Source organism: Hyla sarda, chromosome 5 (genome assembly GCF_029499605.1).
Source record: "Hyla sarda isolate aHylSar1 chromosome 5, aHylSar1.hap1, whole genome shotgun sequence".
Lineage (NCBI taxonomy): Eukaryota > Metazoa > Chordata > Amphibia > Anura > Hylidae > Hyla > Hyla sarda.
This window is the reverse complement of record NC_079193.1, coordinates 183,425,255-183,444,444: the sequence shown is the minus strand read 5'-3', so window position 1 is coordinate 183,444,444 and position 19,190 is coordinate 183,425,255. Positions and strand designations below refer to the sequence as shown.

General features: G+C 43.4%; 2 protein-coding genes across 2 annotated transcripts in view; one reads left to right on the top strand and one right to left on the bottom strand.

Moving 5' to 3' along the window:
- LOC130273669 (NFX1-type zinc finger-containing protein 1-like) overlaps positions 1-19,190 on the bottom strand; it is a 136,986-nt gene that overhangs the window by 14,774 nt on the left and 103,022 nt on the right. The window contains exons 13-17 of the mRNA XM_056520850.1: positions 16,835-17,085; positions 13,497-13,636; positions 11,934-12,088; positions 10,601-10,746; positions 8,997-9,107 (exon numbers count right to left, since the gene is read on the bottom strand). Coding sequence (XP_056376825.1) covers positions 8,997-9,107; positions 10,601-10,746; positions 11,934-12,088; positions 13,497-13,636; positions 16,835-17,085 — 803 coding nt within the window. The remainder of the gene's footprint in view (positions 1-8,996; positions 9,108-10,600; positions 10,747-11,933; positions 12,089-13,496; positions 13,637-16,834; positions 17,086-19,190) is intronic.
- On the top strand, positions 2,654-8,105 carry LOC130273668 (uncharacterized). Its single transcript, XM_056520849.1, has 2 exons — positions 2,654-4,756; positions 7,772-8,105. The coding sequence occupies exons 1-2, from the start codon at positions 3,352-3,354 to the stop codon at positions 7,777-7,779; spliced, it is 1,413 nt and encodes a 470-aa protein (XP_056376824.1). The 5' UTR covers positions 2,654-3,351; the 3' UTR covers positions 7,780-8,105.

The window sequence follows — 19,190 nt, the reverse complement described above, 5'->3', positions numbered from 1 at the left end:
CACCACCAATTCTACTTTGTAATGACGTCAGTCATTGTGCCCAAAAATCTACGGTGAAACGGGAAAAAAAATCATTGTGAGACAAAATTGAAAAAAAAAATGCCATTTTGTAACTTTTGGGGGCTTCCGTTTCTACGTAGTACATTTTTCGGTAAAAATGACACCTTACCTTTATTCTGTAGGTCCATATGATTAAAATGATACCCTACTTATACAGGTTTGAATTTGTCGCACTTCTGGAAAAAATCATAACTTCATGCAGAAAAATTTATACGTTTAAAATTGTCATCTTCTGACCCCTATAACTTTTTTATTTTTCCGTGTATGGGGCGGTATGAGGGCTCATTTTTTGCGCCGTGATCTGAAGTTTTTAACGGTATCATTTTTGCATTGATAGGACTTATTGATCGCTTTTTATTCATTTTTTCATGATATAGAAAGTGACCAAAAATGCACTATTTTGGACTTTGGAATTTTTTTGCGCGCACACCATTGACCGTGCGGTTTAATTAACGATATATTTTTATAATTCGGACATTTCCGCACGCGGCGATACCATTTATGTTTATTTTTATTTTTATTTACACTGTGTTTTTTCTTTTATGGGAAAAGGGGGGTGATTCAAACTTTTAATAGGGAAGGGGTTAAATGATGTTTATTCACTTTTTTTTTGCACTTTTTTTTTGCAGTGTTATAGGTCCCATAGGGACCTATAACACTGCACACACTGATCTTTTACATTGATCACTGGTTTCTCATAAGAAACCAGTGATCGATGATTCTGCCGCATGACTGCTCATGCCTGGATCTCAGGCACTGAGCAGTCATTCGGCGATCGGACAGCGAGGAGGCAGGTAGGGGCCCTCCCGCTGTCCTGTCAGCTGTTCGGGATGCCGCGATTTCACCGCGGCTATCCCGAACAGCCCACTGAGCTAGCCGGCATGCTTTCGGTTTCACTTTAGACGCGGCGTTCAACTTTGAACGCCGCGTCTAAAGGGTTAATAGCGCGCGGCACAGCGCTATTAGCCACGGGTCCCGGCCGTTGTTAGAGGCCGGGCCCGAACCGCTATGACGCGGGGCCACGCCGTGGCCCCGCGTTATAGATCGGGAGTGGACACATGACGTTCCAGTACGTCATGTGTCCTTAAGGGGTTAAAGGGGTACTCCACTGGAAAACATTTTTTTTTTTTTTTTTAAATCAACTGGTGCCAGAAAGTTAAACAGATTTGTAAATCATTTCTATTAAAAAAATCTTAATCCTTCCAGGACTTAACAGATGCTGTATGATCCACAGGAAGTTCTTTTCTTTTTTAATTTCTTTTCCGTCTGACCACACTGCTCTCTGCTGACACTTCTGTCCATTTTAGGAACTGTCCAGAGTAGAAGCAAATCCCCATAGGAAACCTATCCTGCTCTGGACAGTTCCTGACATGGACAGAGGTGTCAGCAGAGAGCACTGTGGTCAGGCAGAAAGGAAATTCAAAAATAAATTAACTTCATGTGGATCATAACAGCAGCTGATTAGCACTAAAAGAATTAAGATTTTTTTCAGTTTTTGCATTTTTGTTTTTTCCTCATCACCTTCTAAAAATCATAATGCTTTCGATTTTGCACCTACAGACCCATATGAGGGCTTATTTTTTGCAACACCAATCGTACTTTATAATGACATGAATCATTTCACCACAAAATTTACGGCGAAAGCAAAAAAAAAATATTTGTAAGTCAAAATTGAAAAAAAAATAAACATTTTGTAAATTTTGGGGGCTTCCAATTCTATGCAGTACAATATTTGGTAAAACTGACACCATATCTTTATTCTGTAGGTCCATATGGTTACAAGGATACCTAATTTATATAGGTTTTATTATATTTTACTTCTTTAAAAAAATGATAACTACATGCACCAAAATTAGTATGTGTAAAATTGTCATCTTCTGATCCCTATCATTTTTAATTTTTCCGTATACGGGGATATATAAGTGCTAATTATTTGCACCATGATCTAAAGTTTTTATCGGTACCATTTTCGTTTTGATGGGCCTTTTTGATCGCCTATTATACATTTATTTAGGAATTTTTTTTACGTTTACACAATTAACCGTGCTGTTTAATTAGCATTATATTTTCATAGTTTGGACATTTACCCACGTGGCGATACCACATATGTTTATTTTTATTTACATTTTTTTTTTCAATGGGAAAAGGGGCGTGATTCAAACTTTTATTAGGGAAGGGGTTAAATCACATTTATTAACTATTTTTTTAACACATTTTTTTTTTTTGCAATGTTATAGCCCCTATAGGGGACTATAACATGCAATACCTTGATTTTATTGCAGACAGGAGACTCATATCAGAATGCATTATCCTTCTTTATTTTGCCCATTAGCAGAAAGAATGACAGTATTAAACATGAAAAGAAAAAAGAAAACACAGGTGTCCAAGCACCTAGTAACCATAGCAACTCCCTCCTCCATCCCACCAATCCAAGCATAGACTGCCCTATATAACCAAGCTGCAGCCCCTCCTCCTCCTCTTTCTTTCTGCTCGTTAGCAGCATCAGTGTCTAACAGATAAGTGCATTAATAATTCTCATTCCTGTCCTTACTTTCCTGTCACCCACATTGTGATTTCTACCTTGACCCTGTACTCCCAGGGTTGGGGGACTTCTGCCTTCTGTGTCCAGCTTCTGGGGAGCGAGGGTCCCTCTCCCTCTCTCTCTATCTTTATCTCTCTCTCCCCCCCCCCCTCTCCCCGTGTTTTTCTACCTATATTCATCTATATATCTATATCCGTTCCCCCCTTTTTTGTCCTCTGGGTCGGTATTTCAGACCCAGGGACCTGTACCGTTGTTCTGTCTCACTTACTTTCTCCCCTTTGGCGCTCTGCCATTTTTTCTGACTCCGCCCCCCTTCTTCTCCGGCTTTCAGTCTGAGATCTCCTGAGCGCTTTGCGCGCCGCAGGGGGGCGTGTCCGCACGTTCGCTTCGCGAGCATTTTGGCCTGTTACCTCGCCTGCGTGCGGGGCCTTCTGTGTGATGCCCCGGCGAGTCCCTCGGTTGCGCGGCCCGGCCGTTTCGTCGGTCGCCGACTCAGGGATTCCCCGCGGCCCCTCCGCTCATCATTCGGCGCTGGCACATTAATATCGCCTTACCCAGTTCGCAACTGAGTGGGGGTTTTTCGCTGCGCCTTATTGCGAACATTTTCTCTCTCTCTCTCTTATTGTATAGTCTTGTATATTTACATGTTATTTATTCACTGCAGTTAATGCTAGCCCCTCTGTCTGTTCTCTCCTTACAGCTGGGAGTGCACGCTTATATTGTACATCCATACATATTTTAACTACATCATGTCTGACGATCAGCTATCTCCACCTAATGGTGGGCTGACTCATTCATCTCAGGACCATACCCTAGCCCCTTCTGAATTATTGCAACAGATGGTGTCTACATCGGTCCAATCCGCCCTGGCCTCCGCCATGTCATCTGTCAATGACAGCATATCAAAGTCTGTTTCCATGGCGTTGTCACGGCAACACCGGGAAGGGCCGGCCTCTTCAGATACCCCCTTGGTCGCCTCCCACATACAATCCCAGGCTTCCAGCCTACTAAGACCCGGCAAGTCGGACCGGAAGAGACGCTATTGCTCCGACTTAGATACCCACCTTACCAATACACCTACTATTGGAGGTGGTTCTAAACTAACTAAGACCTCAGTGCCTCCTGAGGATACCACTGTGAGTGCTCAGAACCCCACGGATGGGGATGACATGCCCGGTGGAACCTCTCGGTCCTCCAGGCGTAATAAGCCCGACTCTTTTGTTGAAGATTCAGATGGCACCTCAGACTCTGGGGATGATGATTTGTATGAGTTTGAGGACGAGGATCTGGAAGGGAACGCGAGTCGTTCTCCTCCACATAGCTCCGCTGACACAAGCGCCCCCGGGGCGATCTTGGATTCCATGGGAATTCCATTCTTCAGCCCGGAGAATATCAAACACCCCCGTTCGGGGGAGTGGACACCCATGTCACAGGTGGCTGATTATGTTTCGGCTTGGCTGCGCAAATCTTTAGATAGTCGCAACCGCAATAAATTGAGGGCGGAGTGTCCACGACCGTCACTGTCCAATAATGTCGCCATGACGCCAGAGTTGGACCCCATTCTGGTGCGCTATCTGGTTAAGACCGGTAAAAACCCTAAAAAGGGTATTGACAAATCTTTCAAAGCTGTTCAGGACAAATTGTTGGATGTTCTTTGGCCTATGACTAAGATTTTACAATTGGCCGAACATGCTGTCGCTTCAGGTGAAGTAATTGATGCAGACATTTTACGGGGCTGGGCATTACGAGCAGTTTGCTTGCTCGGCAATGCAAACACTGCGGCGTCTACGGAACGCCGGAGATCCATCCTTATGCGGCTGGATCCCCAACTTACTCACCTGGCTACCGACGAACCTGGTCCACCAGCGGACGGTTGGTATGTTGGCCTTTTCTCGGGCCTTGACAAAGCTCAATCCTCTTTAAAAAAGGTGGGCGCTAACAAGGTTTTCCCCAGGGCTGGAAGGGGTAGGGGTCGCCCTTCCGGCCGTGCCACCAACTATAGACCCTATAACAGGGGCCACTACATGCCTGACAGACAATATTACGCACCAGTTCCCCAGCCACCACAGCCCTCAACTCCATTCTTTCCGCCTAGAGGACGTCCGTGGAGAGCGAGGGGTGCCAGCCACGGATACCCAAGATCCAGGGGCACAGGTGAGACTACCTATTCTGTCATTAGTATGGATTCCTGTGGGGGGCAGGCTGGGGTATTTTTCCCGGACCTGGTCCCGGATCACATCCGATCCGTGGGTCTTGCAAACTGTAACCGGCTATCAAATAGAATTTCTCTCCCCTCCGATACAGACTTGTTGGCCGCCAGCGATACACTTCGCGGACGCCGACAAGGCCCTGATCCGCTCAGAATTGATGGATCTGCAGTTGAAGCACGCCATCCAGGAGGTGTCTTGGGACGCTCCGGGTTATGTGAGCAATATTTTCTTGGTCAAAAAGAAGGACGGAGGTCACCGCCCGGTCATAAACTTGAAACATTTAAACGAGTACGTTTTGTATCGCCACTTCAAGATGGAGGGGATACATCTTCTCAGAGATCTTTTGCTACCAGGAGACTGGTTGGCAAAGATAGATCTGAAAGACGCGTATCTGACCGTGCCGATACACCTTTCTTCCCGTCCATATCTTCAGTTCTGTTGGGAAGGTCGCAAATGGAAATTTGCGTGCCTCCCGTTCGGCCTCTCTTCAGCACCATGGTGCTTCACCAAACTGCTGAGACCGGTCATGGCTTTGCTCAGGAGCCGGGGGGTACGCCTGATCGTCTATCTCGACGATATTCTGATCATGGCGTCCACGTACGCGTTGGCCGTGCAGCATGTCCAATGGACGGCCGCTCTGCTCTCGGAGTTGGGCTTTCTGCTCAACGAAGAGAAGTCGGTACTCACGCCGTCTCGACGGACGGAGTTCCTGGGGTTCGAGGTGGATACCCACTTGGCCACCCTGAGTCTGCCCACGAGGAAACTGACTACGATCCGCAAGGAGATCCGGAAGCTTCTCCGTGCAGAGGTGGTCTCATTGCGGGCGCTCGCTCGGGTGGTCGGTCTGCTGACAGCCTCCATCCAGGCGATCTTCCCTGCCCCCTTACACTACAGGGCGCTGCAGAGGCTGAAGATCCGGCACTTGAGGGAGGGTTTGCCCTACTCAACCGAAGTGCCACTATCCGCAGAAGCCAAGGGAGAACTCCTGTGGTGGCTGCGTCATGTTCAGGTTTGGAATGGGAAGACAATTTTCAATTCCAAACCGGACTTGGTGATAGAATCAGACGCCAGCCTGCAGGGTTGGGGTGCCTGCTGCGGGGCATCGACGTCCGGAGGCAAGTGGTCACCATCGGAAATGTGTTTGCACATCAATTGCCTGGAACTTCTCGCGGGCACCTTTGCCCTGAGGAGTTTCGCTTTCCACAGGTCGGATTGTTCTATCCTGCTGCGCATGGACAATGTAGCAGCCGTTCAATACATCAACCGCCTGGGAGGCACGAAATCCAAGATCCTCGCAGATCTCGCGACGGTCCTTTGGCAATTCTGCCTTCAGCGGAATAAATTGTTGACCGCGGAGTATCTGCCTGGAATTTCCAACGCCATTGCGGACTGGAACTCCAGGTACCTCACGGACTCCAGCGATTGGATGTTGGAGCCAACGGTGTTCCGGGCGATCCGTGCCCTGTGGGGGCCATTGAGTATCGACTTATTCGCATCTCGTCTCAATCGACAGCTGCCACGATTTTTCAGTTGGCGACCGGATCCGGACGCCATGGCGACAGACACGTTTCTTCAAGTGTGGCCACAGGGCACTCTGTACGCCTTCCCGCCATTTACCATGATTCCCAGAGTATTATGGCAGACGGTGTCCCAGGAAGCGACGCTGGTGTTGATCACCCCCTGGTGGCCGACTCAGTCGTGGTTTCCCCAGGTCCTGGGGATGGCCATAGATGTGCCGAGGTTGTGTCCGCCTCTACTCACGTTGCTTCGAGACCCCTCAGGGAATCTTCATCCCTTGATATCGGACGATCAACTGCCGCTGTTGGCATGGTTGATTTCGGGACACCTTCGCTTGGGGGCCGCATTTCGCAATCGGCTTCTGACCTCATCAATGACGCTTGGGCTCCAGGTACCAGATCGGCTTATCGATCAGCCTGGGGACTTTGGCTTCGTTGGTGCTCACGACGGGATTTGGATCCCGTACGTGCCCCTGTAGCGGAGGTCATTAATTACCTCTCGGAGTCTTTTGAGGTGGGGAAAGCTTATCGCACGATTAACGTTTATCGCTCGGCTATTTCCGCCTCCTGGGTTGGTGGATGGCTTATTGGTTGGACAACACCCTATTGTCGGCCGTCTTATGAGGGGGATGCGGTTTAAGAGACCGCCTTCTTCGCGATATCTCACCACGTGGGATGTTAGCAGTGTATTACACATGTTTGAGACATGGGAAGACAATGACGACTTGTCTCTTAAACTCCTGTCGTTTAAATTGACAATGTTGTTATGCCTGGTCTCCATCAAGCGTGTGTCAGACTTGCGGGCCCTGGATATTTCCAGGAAACAATTTGTTCCCGATGGGGTTCGTTTTTCCATTTGTCGTAGGACCAAAACTGATCTACGTTCGGTTTTCTTCCCATCTTTTCCGACGCGTCCGAAATTGTGTGTTGTACGATGTCTTCGGTCTTATGAGTTGAAGACAACTACGCGTCGTCCGACGGGTTCGGCGCAGCTCCTCATCTCCTATTGTCCGCCATATTTACCAGTTTCCTCCCCGACATTGGCTCGGTGGGTGAAATTGACGATGTCCTTGGCGGGTATTGATGTGTCACTATTCACGGCTCACTCCACTAGGAGTGCGATGTCGACTAAAGTCTTTCAGACGGGTGGCTCGCTTTCGGAACTCTTGAGGGCGGCCGACTGGTCGTCTGAGGATACATTCCGAACGTTTTATTTTAAACCTACTGTACATGTGTCTATGTCTGTATTGTGATGGATTTATGATGCTTCTCTATGTACTGTGCTTTGAACATGCATTCTGATATGAGCCTCCTGTCTGCAATAAAATTGAGGATTTTCCTAGTACAGTGACGGAAAATATTGATTTTATTAAGACAGGAGGCGAATATCATCCCACCCGTTTCCCCTACCCGTTATTATTTATAACCTTTGTTGTTTTCAGGATATTGAAGAATGGTTCTGCCTTGCCACGGTTCATTGTTGGGGTCAGCTGCGTGACCTATCCGGTTGATCGTTCCTATTTGAAGATTGACGTTCTGCGTTATTGGTTCAAGATCCTCCGTGTGGACGCCGTCGCGCGAGTTCTGCGGTTTCGATGCTGGACTAAGTCACGGCATAAAGAAAGAGGAGGAGGAGGGGCTGCAGCTTGGTTATATAGGGCAGTCTATGCTTGGATTGGTGGGATGGAGGAGGGAGTTGCTATGGTAACTAGGTGCTTGGACACCTGTGTTTTCTTTTTTCTTTTCATGTTTAATACTGTCATTCTTTCTGCTAATGGGCAAAATAAAGAAGGATAATACATTCTGATATTCGCCTCCTGTCTTAATAAAATCAATATTTTCCGTCACTGTACTAGGAAAATCCTCAATTGCAGACACTGATGCATTGCATTGATCAGTGTTATCAGTGCTCTGCTGCTACTGTTGAAGAGAGGAGCTTCTTCAGAGTCCTGTATAGTACAATCAGGGTCCCAAAAAAGTAAAAGGGAGCTGTCCCCACCTATTGTCCAAATGCAGCAGCTTTCCTTAGCACAGATAAAGAGTAGTACAAAACATGTAGTAACTCCTTGTATTGTAGGGAGGCGCTACCATACCGCCAGTCAGTGCATGTACTTCAGTTATAGGGTAGGGTCACACGGGACAGATCCACAGCGTATTTTACACTGCAGATCTGCCGATGACCCGACCCTTAATTGTGCCTCCAGCTGTTCCCCCTGTGTGCTGCCCGCAGTGGAAATGCGCCGCTCTGAGCAGCCACACAGGGACTTGCAAGTCATTGTGCGCATCGGCCGCTCCGTGATATCTGTGAGTACACTGCAAGTACGCATGGTGACTCGTAGGCCTGTGTGGCTGCTCAGAGTGGCGCATTGCCGCTGCGAGCAGCACACAGGGGGGAACAGCTGGAGGCTGGAGGTTCCGTGTGACCCTACCCATAGAGGTATTTTACCAGTGAATTGCTCATTCTGAATGGTCAGTTCCTCCAGCCATTGACATGTTTCGGAGAACTGGACTGTCCATAGTATTGTATGTTGAGTCTGGTTTCAAGTTATAATGGTCCAGAAAAGACCATTGTATGTTGAAACTTTTGTAACCTGAGGCTGTGGTAAGTTGAAAATGAAAAGATTAATATTCCTTATAAACCCTGTAATCTGTAATGTAAATTCTTACCTGATAGTCCAAGCGTACATATGGTACTTTCATTCTGATAAGTCTTTCAAACATTGATACTTCCAAATTAAAGCTTTTAGCCAGTTCATATACAGTAGTACTTGGACGGAGCTTAAAGAGAAAATACAACATTTCTGGTCAGTTTACAAAAGCAAATAAAGGCCCATTTACACATACCAGTTTTCCACAAAACCGATCACCAATATGCTACTAGGCATAACACCAATACGCAGATTTTCTTCAAAAGTGTTCCATCCATCGAGAATATTTTACAGAATAGTTATTTTCAGTTATTGTCATAGTGCATGTTGTAATTTCAAACATAAGAAGACTATGTTACACAGTATATCACACCAAAAACTTCAGTTCTCACATGTGGCCACAGAAATTTAACATACCGTATTTATCGGCGTATAACACGCACTGGCGTATAACACGCACCCATCATCATTTCCCCCTGTCCCATCCCCCCATCATCATTTCCCTCTGTCTCATCCCCCATCATCATTTCCCCCTGTCTCATCCCCCCATCATCATTTCCCCCTGTCTCATCCCCCCATCATCATTTCCCCCTGTCTCATCCCCCCATCATTCCCCCCCCCTCATCATTTCCCCGTCTCATCATCCTCCCATCATGTTCCTACTATGGCATCCAGTGGTCTTCAACCTGCAGACCTCCAGATGTTGCAAAACTACAACTCCCAGCATGCCCGGACAGCCAACTGCTCTTCCCCTTTCCTTACTTGTCTGCGCTTCGGCTGTCTAGCGGGGTCAGTGAAGCAAATTAGTTACGTGCTCTCCCGGCTCCTCTGACCTGACCTGCCGAAGCGCAGACAGGTAAGGAAAATAAACAAAACTATAAAAAGCAGGGAAAGGGGGAATGATGAGGGAGGGGGGAGGGAGGGAAAATGAAAAGTGAAACTCACTTGTCTCCCGCACGATCCACAGGTACTGGTGAATAGTGCGGGAGACGCTGATTAAAAGGTAGCGCAGATCCGGACAAGGTAGGGCTCATTTTAATCAGCGTCTCCCGCACTATCCACCACACCAGTACCTGTGCATAGTGCGAGAGAAAACAAGTGACAGTGCGGGGAGGAGACGCCGCTGGTCACTGATTTAAAGTGGCCACAGCCGTGCTGTTAATACTTAACAAGCAGACGCTGCTGCGGCCGCTTTAAATCAGTGACCAGAAGACTTATCGGCTTATAACACGCAGGCAGACTTTTTGCCTTAAATTTAAGTTTTAAAAGTGCATGTTATACGCCGATAAATATGGTAAGTAAAAGTGCACAGAATTGACATTGCAAAAACAAAAATGTTTAAAAAGACACAGGGGGAGATTTATCAAAACTTGTCCAGAGAAAAAGCTGCTGAGTTGTCCATAGCAACCAATCAAATTGCTTCTTTCATTTTTGTTAAGGCCTTTTAAAAATGAAAGAAGAGATCTGATTGGTTGCTATGGACAACTCAGCAACTTTTCCTCCTGACAGGTTTTGATAAATCTCCCCCACAGCCTTTACCTTTATCATCTGATTCCCATATACCATTTCTGTAGGATTATTCACTACCATATTAGCTATTTGTTACTTTTAGAACATAAATACCTGTTGATGATCCCCAATGAGTATAAGGTGTTGACAGCTGGAACTAAGTGTAGTAATAATGTGAGCTTCTAAAACTTCCGCTGCTTCTTCTACTATAACAATTTTAGGTTGAACATTTTGGAGCAAGTTTCTAAGCCTGGCTGCACCTATATTTAATTGCAATACAAATAAAATATAAGAGCATACTTGTTACACCATGACAAAATAAGCAACAATAACATAACATAATTGATGTTTGTACTACGAAATGTAATAATTTGTGTCTCATCCATATAAGTGACAGGTGTTTTGTTTATACCTAGTGCTTGTCTTCTGCTTCACACCACTAAACGTGCCCACTCCTGGCCTTTTAACCCCTTAAGGACCAAGACATTTTGACCTTAAAGGGGTACTCCGGTGCTTAGACATCTTATCCCCTATCCAAAGTATAGGGGATAAGATGCCTGATCGCCGGGGTCCCGCCACTGGGGACCCCCGTGATCTTGTACGCTGTACCCCGTTAGAATCAGTCCCCGGAGCGTGTTCGCTCCGGGTCTGATTACTGTCGATCACAGGGACGGAGCATTGTGACGTCACGGCTCCGCCCCCGTGTGATGTCACGCTCCGCCCCCTCAATGCAAGCCTATGGAGGGGGCATGACAGCCTCATTTAAGGGGTTAAAGGAACCAGTGTGTCCTAAATACCTCTGACCCTGGCCAATGTGCTCCAGGTTTTAGAAGAATCCTTCCTATAGCAAACAGATCCCTTTCTTTTCAGTCTGCTTCAGTCTGGATATCCACTTTTTCCAGTTTTTTGTAATACTACCACTGCAGTTTTTGAGTCAAAGACAGAAATGGATTTAGCAGGAAGGGAAAGTATAAGGGCTATGTTCACATGCCAGAATTTCTGCATGGAATTCTGCATGTATATTCTTCATGAATTTATAGCCAATATACTTCAATGGGATGCTACTGTCCCATTCACACAGTAGAATTTCTGCTGCAGGAATTCCATTGGAGTGAATTGGCTATAAATTCATGCACAATTTTCATGCTGAATTCCATGCAGAATTCTGCTGTGTGAACATTGCCAAATCCTATTACAAAAAAACTGCCAAATGGAAACTCAGCCTAAGTATGTTTTTTTCTGCTGCTCTTGGTTATCCCTAACCTCTACCTACTCTCTGTTTATGACAAACTCTACCAGTCTTGACCCACCCTTCACCCTACTACATGCTTCACTGACTTGGTGTTTTTGCACTCCTATGTGTCAGCCATTGCTAATGGAGACTACACCAGACATAGCAAATTGGGGATTCCCTGAGACAGAGATTTATATAACTCCTACTACTAACCAGTGGTAGTCATGCCAATAATATCAGCCTCTTGTAATATTAAAAGGTCCTCTTGGTTTCTTAGTTCAGCCGTTCTGTTTACTACTATTTGGTATAGGTTTTCCAATGTAAATACTTCATTGCGGATATCACACAAATATTTTGATCTCCAGCATCTGAAACAATATCACATGTTAGTTACATAAACATTGTTCTACTAAAAGTACCACCTATCTACCTAATAATTAAAATGTTTGATCCGCAGTAGCTTTGTACAAAACCACACTATTAGATGCACAAAACCACACTATAAGAACATAGCTTAGGAGTTTTCTCACGGAAGCAACCCTTGTCTATATGCTCTACTGGACATCAAAGAGCATCTCTGTACAAACATCTATTTTTCTGGTGGACTTGAGTCATCCTTATATTACATGCACAGCTATTCAATGAAATGACGGCTGTGTAATACTACATTTTCTGGCTATGAGAATTAAAAACTAAATATCTTTTTATTAAAGAGATTGTTTTATCAACCTCTGACAAACTATGTTATCGCTAATGAAACAATCCCTAGGTCCACAGTAGAGCACGAAATTGAGTTTTATAGTTAAGAACTGCATTTCTTTCACATTAAAGGGGTTCTCCGGTGCTTACACCTCTTTTCCCCTATCCAAAGGATAGGAGATAAGATGCCTGATCGCGGGAGTCCCGCCGCTGGGGACCCCGTGATCATGCACACGGCACCCCGTTTGTAATCAGTCCCCGGAGCATGTACGCTCCGGGTCTGATTACCGGGGACCACAGTGTCGGCGACGTGTGACGTCACGCCTCCGCCCCCGTGTGACATCACGCTCCGCCCCTCAATGCAAGCCTACGGGAGGGGGCGTGACAGCTATTACAAACGGAGTGCCGCGTGCAAGATCACGGAGGTCCCCAGCGGAGGGACTCCCGCGATCAGGCATCTTATCCCCTATCCTTTGGATAGGGGAAAAGAGGTGTAAGCACCGGAGAACCCCTTTAATGTGAAAGAAATGCAGTTCTTAACTATAAAACTCAATTTCGTGCTCTACTGTGGACCTAGCCTTAGGGTTGTAATACATGGGCAGGCCTGTGCGGTATACAAGTGTTTATCTAGTCAATTACATTGCTCAACTACTGCCATGGCTGAGCCTCATAAATAATCTCTGGGTGGTTCGTGTGGCCCTTTACTGCCATAATTGTTGGCCAAACATCCCCTTTACACGAGGAAATACGTGGCCAATGAACATTGTTTTTTGATGCAATCAGTCGACGAACAAGTGTTTGCTAATTTGTCGGCTGATTGCTGGGCATATTACATAGGGCAATAATTGCTCCATGTAATAGGGCCCTTAAAGATATGTGCAAATTTCACACATAAGGAACAACTTCGTAAAAAGCCAATAAATCTGGTATTTTGCAATTCATATCCATATGTATTTAAGATATGGAACTTAGACTATGAACCATAGGGGTACAGGGACTGAAAATGTCTGAATAGCCTGCAAAATATATTAGCACCATATAAACAACATAAACTAATTCATGAATTAATTAATGGACCTGTAAACTTCCCAGCGTTTTTTAAGGGACAGCTGCCATAGATCCACTATCAGCTCACATTCTTCTTCATTCATGTGACTTGTCTCATGGAGCTCATGCTTTATCCTTTTCTTCAGTTTCTTTTTTGTTTTTGCGGGTATCTGTAACAAACCATACATTTGCTGTCTTATATATGTGTAAGAGATTTACCATTTTATATTTATAAACAAATACATCTCCCCTTAGAAACTAGGCAGTTTAATGGATACCTCAGTTACAAGCATAAATGAAAGTGTACTTGTCGTTAATAAAAACATTTTATGAGATAATACCATTACCTTCTGTGAGGAGTCCAAATACAGGAAGTCTGGGCGGACAAGAAGGGCTGTGTACCAGGGACGTGCACAGACATTTGGGGGGCAGGTGCTCAAGTAAAAAAAAGGGCACTACCATAATTATTTAAAAATGTTTTAAAAAAAACGTTAAAGTTTTTAAATCTGTCAGCAGTTTTGTGGAAGTAAAACTGCTTAAAGCTCTAAATAGCCAAAAAGGTTAGTTGTTTGCTTTGCATGACTGAGAAAAAACCATTTTAACCCCTTAAGAGATCTTTTATTTTTGCACTCTTTTTCCTCCTCGCCCTCTAATAACCATAACCCTGGACTTACAATCTTTAAATCCATATCATACTTGTTTTTTGCTCAACCATATGTATTTTGTAATTACATCCCTTATTTTTCCACAAAATCTATGGTAATACCCCAACAAAAATTTTTGTGAGGCAAAATAAATCAAAAAGCAAAATAACAAATGCCATTTTGCAACTTTTCGGGGCTTCTGTTTCTATGCAGTGCACTGTCTGGTGAACATGCCATCTGTATTCTGTTGGTTCATACTATTACAATGTAACTTTCTACCTAGTTTAGTGTAGAGAGTTAGAGAATAATTGGTTATAGTTGCCACCTTCATTAGGTAGTGTTCCTATTATTGGGAACAGTAGTGGAGACCAACAGCGATTGTGCACACTGCAGGTGCATGGCGCCACTGGATTTAGTATCTACTGTCAACTTTCATATAGATCAACTATGGACCTGTTTTGTTGTTGCAGTTCACTACATATTTATCAGTTGTATCAACACATTTTATTCTGGGATTCATTAGATCAGCATCAATAAATATCAGTGCTACAGATACAATAAACAGACCCTAAGAATATGCCTTTTGTCACTGGTTTTTGGAATTTCCTTTCATATGCAGTAACCTCAGGCTTACACTACTAGTCTGTTATTTAAATACTGGTATTTAAAATAAGATAGTGTATCTATGATGATTGGTGCAAAGAATATGCAGCAGCACTAATAATAAATAAATAGCAATTAGTGTTACATTTAGGTCCAGGTGTTTACTGGTTTTGTTTCTAATATACCCAATTCACTATTGGGTTATTAACTATTCATCATGAATCCAGCGTGTTCCTTCCCTTTGTTTATATTACTGGCTTAAAATTACAAGAGCCCTTTGGAGCTGTGATTTTTAATCATCGCGTTATCCTATTTACAATTTTTTTTCATATAATATATGCATTCAAAGTTTTGTTAATGGGTAAAGGAACAATGGGGTTATAGTGCCTTTTGGGCACACTTGTTATGATTAGTTTTCATTGATACCTAAAATATTTTAAACACTTTTTATTCATTTTTTTGGGGAGGGGGGGGGGGTGAAAGGTTACCAAAAACAGCACTTTTAGCATTCTGTATTATATTAACAGCATTTTAGTCCCAGATAGATAACATAATAACATGCTGTCAGGGGACATAATGATAATTATTATTTTAATAGTTTATACTGACATGCCCAATCACTCAGAGCTGGTATTTTGACACTTTCTAGTCCCTGCTTACTGCATCTTCCTGGTTCCAGTAACAAGTCTTTTTTTTTTTTTTTTTAGCAGCAACAGCCAATTCAGCCAACCACTTGCTGAGGCGGGACATTGCTACCAGTAATTAGCTAATTAGCTGAGTGGGCAGGATGTTCTGAGACAGCTGGTCATAGGAACCAGGAAGAGGACGGGATGAGTAGAGTCTGATGAATCAGAATGGAAGCTACTTGGGATTAAAGGGGTATTCCCGGCAAAAACATTTTATCCCCTATCCAAAGTATAGGGGATAAGATGTCTGATCGCAGGGGGCCTGCTGCTGAGACCCCCCGCGATCTCCCTGCAGCACCCGCTTTCTATGCGGGTGCTGAATTTATGGAGCGCTGCTCTAGATCTACCTGCCAACATTATTTACACAGCTTATACTCCTACAAATGACCTCACTTCAATGAAACACTAAAACAAATTGCTGTATGAAAATATGGAAATCTTTATTAATACAAAAAAATTTGGTGATAGACAAATGATACCCCACAAGAATCCCTTAAAAAACATGGATGCACAAGACATATTAAAAACACACAGGAGGGGGAACACAAAGATGGCCAAAGTTCCCCCTCCTGTGTATTTTTAATATGTCTTGTGCATCCATGTTTTTTAAGGGATTCTTGTGGAATATCATTTTCACCAATGTCACCAATTTGTTTGTATTAATAAAGATTTCCATATTTTCATACAACAATTAGATTTAGTGTTTCATTGAAGTGAGGTCATTTGTAGGAGTATATGCTTAGATGGTAGATCTCATTTAAGTTTGTAGTTGCACTTTGTGGTCTCTATATTTGTAGGCTTATTGTTTACACAGCTTATGTCAGTCACTAGCCTCAGTGGTCTCATGCCATCTACTAATGAGGTCAGTGATTGGCTGCAAGATGTACACGCACATTCCTTTAAAAAAAAAGACATGGGAGGACCAGAGCAGTGGTGCTGGATGCAGTAGAGGTAAAACAGGAGAGTATAGGTTATTTTTTATTTTATTATTATATCAGATTTTAAAAAGTGATTTAATAATTCGGTTGGGCAGCAGTGGGACTGTTGGGATGTTCCCCCTGTGGGCTTCATGTTAAGGTGGTGGTGGTCACTGCCCAGCGCTACACCAGTGTTAGTTTAGGGACCCATTGTTATCAGGTGGCCTTGACGTGGCGAGTGGATTTGCAGATTTTGATCAAAAGGTACACCCACAACCTGTTAGTTTTTTTAAATTATGATCATAGTACAAGTTGTGGATGTGCGGCCTTGTTCTGTTTCTCTATGTATGAGTTTTAAAAAAATTTGGTCAACCCCTTCAAAGAAATTAATTTCATAGATGTAAATATATTCAGGTGGTTGTCCCCTGATAACATTTACTGTATAATTTAATATAGTGATATCTTCCCCATAGAGTTCTTAAAATTCTGTCAGTATTTAATATAACAAGGTTCCTTACCTCCCAGCCATCTTGATCATCTAATTCTGTATCAGTTTCCAGATCCTCATTTTCCTTCTCGTTAGGTACAAACACCAAACTTTCTTTCTTTGTACGTTCTGCAACCCGTCGGGCCTCTCTGATTTGATTCTTAATGTCATCATCTTCCTCAATCATTCTCTCAGCTTCTGCTAGTTCAGCTTCATCACTAACTTTTATAAACTCATCATCTGCTGCGTCCACAGTACGCATTGACTCTCCACTGAGTTCATCTGAAAGAAATTGTTGCCATAATAGTAAAAACTGTATAATAGGTCTATTGTAGAATTGCAAAGTAATCATTGAAAGAAAAAAGTCATGTCAATATAATATTCTTATGTGGTATAGCTACACAAAGGAAGATAACATTGGTGAAGTCTGTAAAATCTATCAAGTGGTGTAAGTAGGATTTAACCCAGGCTCAACATGAGTTTCAAAATGTATAATCATTGAGCTGTAACCAAACTTTCTTAAAAAGGGTACTCCGGTGGAATTTTTTTAAAAAAATCAACTGGTGCCAGAAAGTTAAACAGATTTGTAAATTACTTCAATTAAAAAATCTTTATCCTTCCAGTACTTTTTAGCAGCTGTATGCTACAGAGGAAATTCTTTTCTTTTTTGTCTTGTCCACAGTTCTCTTTGCTGACATCTGATGACGGTATCAGGAAATTTCCAGAGCAGGAGAAAATCCTCATAGCAAACCTATGCTACTCTGGACAGTTCCTGACATGGACAGAGGTGTCAGCAGAGAGTACTGTGGACAAGACAAAAAAGAAATTAAAAAAGCAAAGAATTTCCTCTGTAGCATACAGCTACTAATAAGTACTGGAAGGATAAAGATTTTTTTTAATTTGTAAAAGTAATTTACAAATCTGTTTAACTTTCTGGCACCAGTTCATTTAAAAAAAAAAAATGTTTTCCACTGGAGTATCCCTTTAAGTCTCAGCAGAAGTTTCAGAACACATTGGCCCTGATTTCCTATTGTGAACCGGACCTGTTTTGTTGGGTTGTGTGCCAGAATTTGGCTCATTGAGCCATAATTTGTGTCTGCGCCAGAATTTGTGCCCAAAAAAATCAAAAACTCTCCATTTCACTGAGAAAACCCGGAAAAGGGGTGTGGCAGCAGTGAAAAGGGGGCGTGGTCACAAAATGTAAATAATGTTTTCAAATCTCAGATTTAATGTTAACCTCTTAATGACAATTGACGTAAATGTACGTCATGGTGCCATGGTACTTAACGCACCATGACATACATTTACGCTCCGCCATGACCACGAGCACCGGATTGGTGCTTGCGTCATGTGCGGTAGGTCTCAGCTGCTATCAGCAGCTAGGGACCCGCCGGAAATGGCGGTCACGCGGATGTCTGTCATTAACTCCTCAGATGCCGAGATCAATACAGATCACGGAATCTGCGGCATTGAGGTACTTTATATGGATGATCGGATCGCCTGCAGCGCTGCCGCAGGGATCCGATCATCCAGCGTGGCGGCCGGAGGTCCCCTCACCTGCCTCCGGCCGTCTCTAGGGGTCTTCTGCTCTGGTGTGAGATCGAGCAGACCAGAGCAGAAGATAGCCGATAACACTGACCAGTGCTATGCCCTATGCATAGCACTAAACAGTATTAGCAATCAAATGATTACTATATATAGTCCCCTATGGGGACTACTAAAGTGTAAAAAAAAAAAAAGTTAAAAAATTTGAAAAATCCCCTCCCCCAATAAAAATGTAAATCATCCGTTTTTCCCATTTTAACCCCAAAACAGCGTGTAAAAATAAATAATAAACATATTTGGTATCGTGCGTAAAAGTCTGAACTATCAAAATATATTGTTAATTATCCCGTACAGTGAACGGCGTAAACGTAAAAAAATTTAAAAGTCCAAAATTGCTACTTTTTTTGTCAATTTCATTCCAAAAAAAATTTATAAAAATTTTTATAAAAAGTAAAACCTAAGCAAAAGTGGTACCAATAAAAACTACAGATTACGGCACAAAAAAAAATTTGCCCTCATACTGCCCCGTATATGAGCCTTCATACTGCCCCATATAGGTGGTCAAAATAGGGCAATTTCAAGCATACTAATTTTGTTAAAATAGTTTGAGATTTTTTTTTAAGCGGTACAATTATAGAAAAGCATATAACATGGGTATCATTTTAATCATATTGACCCACAGAATAAAGAAAACATGCCCTTTTTACCGTAAAGTGTACAGCGTGAAAACAAAACCTTCCAAAATTTGATAAATTTGGTTTTCTTCTCAATTTTTCCACGTAAATAATATTTTTTCGGTTGCGCCGTACATTTTATGGTAAAATAAGCGATGTCATTACAAA

Excerpts from the sequence above, each read along its gene's own strand:
- LOC130273668 (XM_056520849.1), top strand. The coding sequence starts at position 3,352 with ATGTCTGACGATCAGCTATCTCCACCTAATGGTGGGCTGACTCATTCA.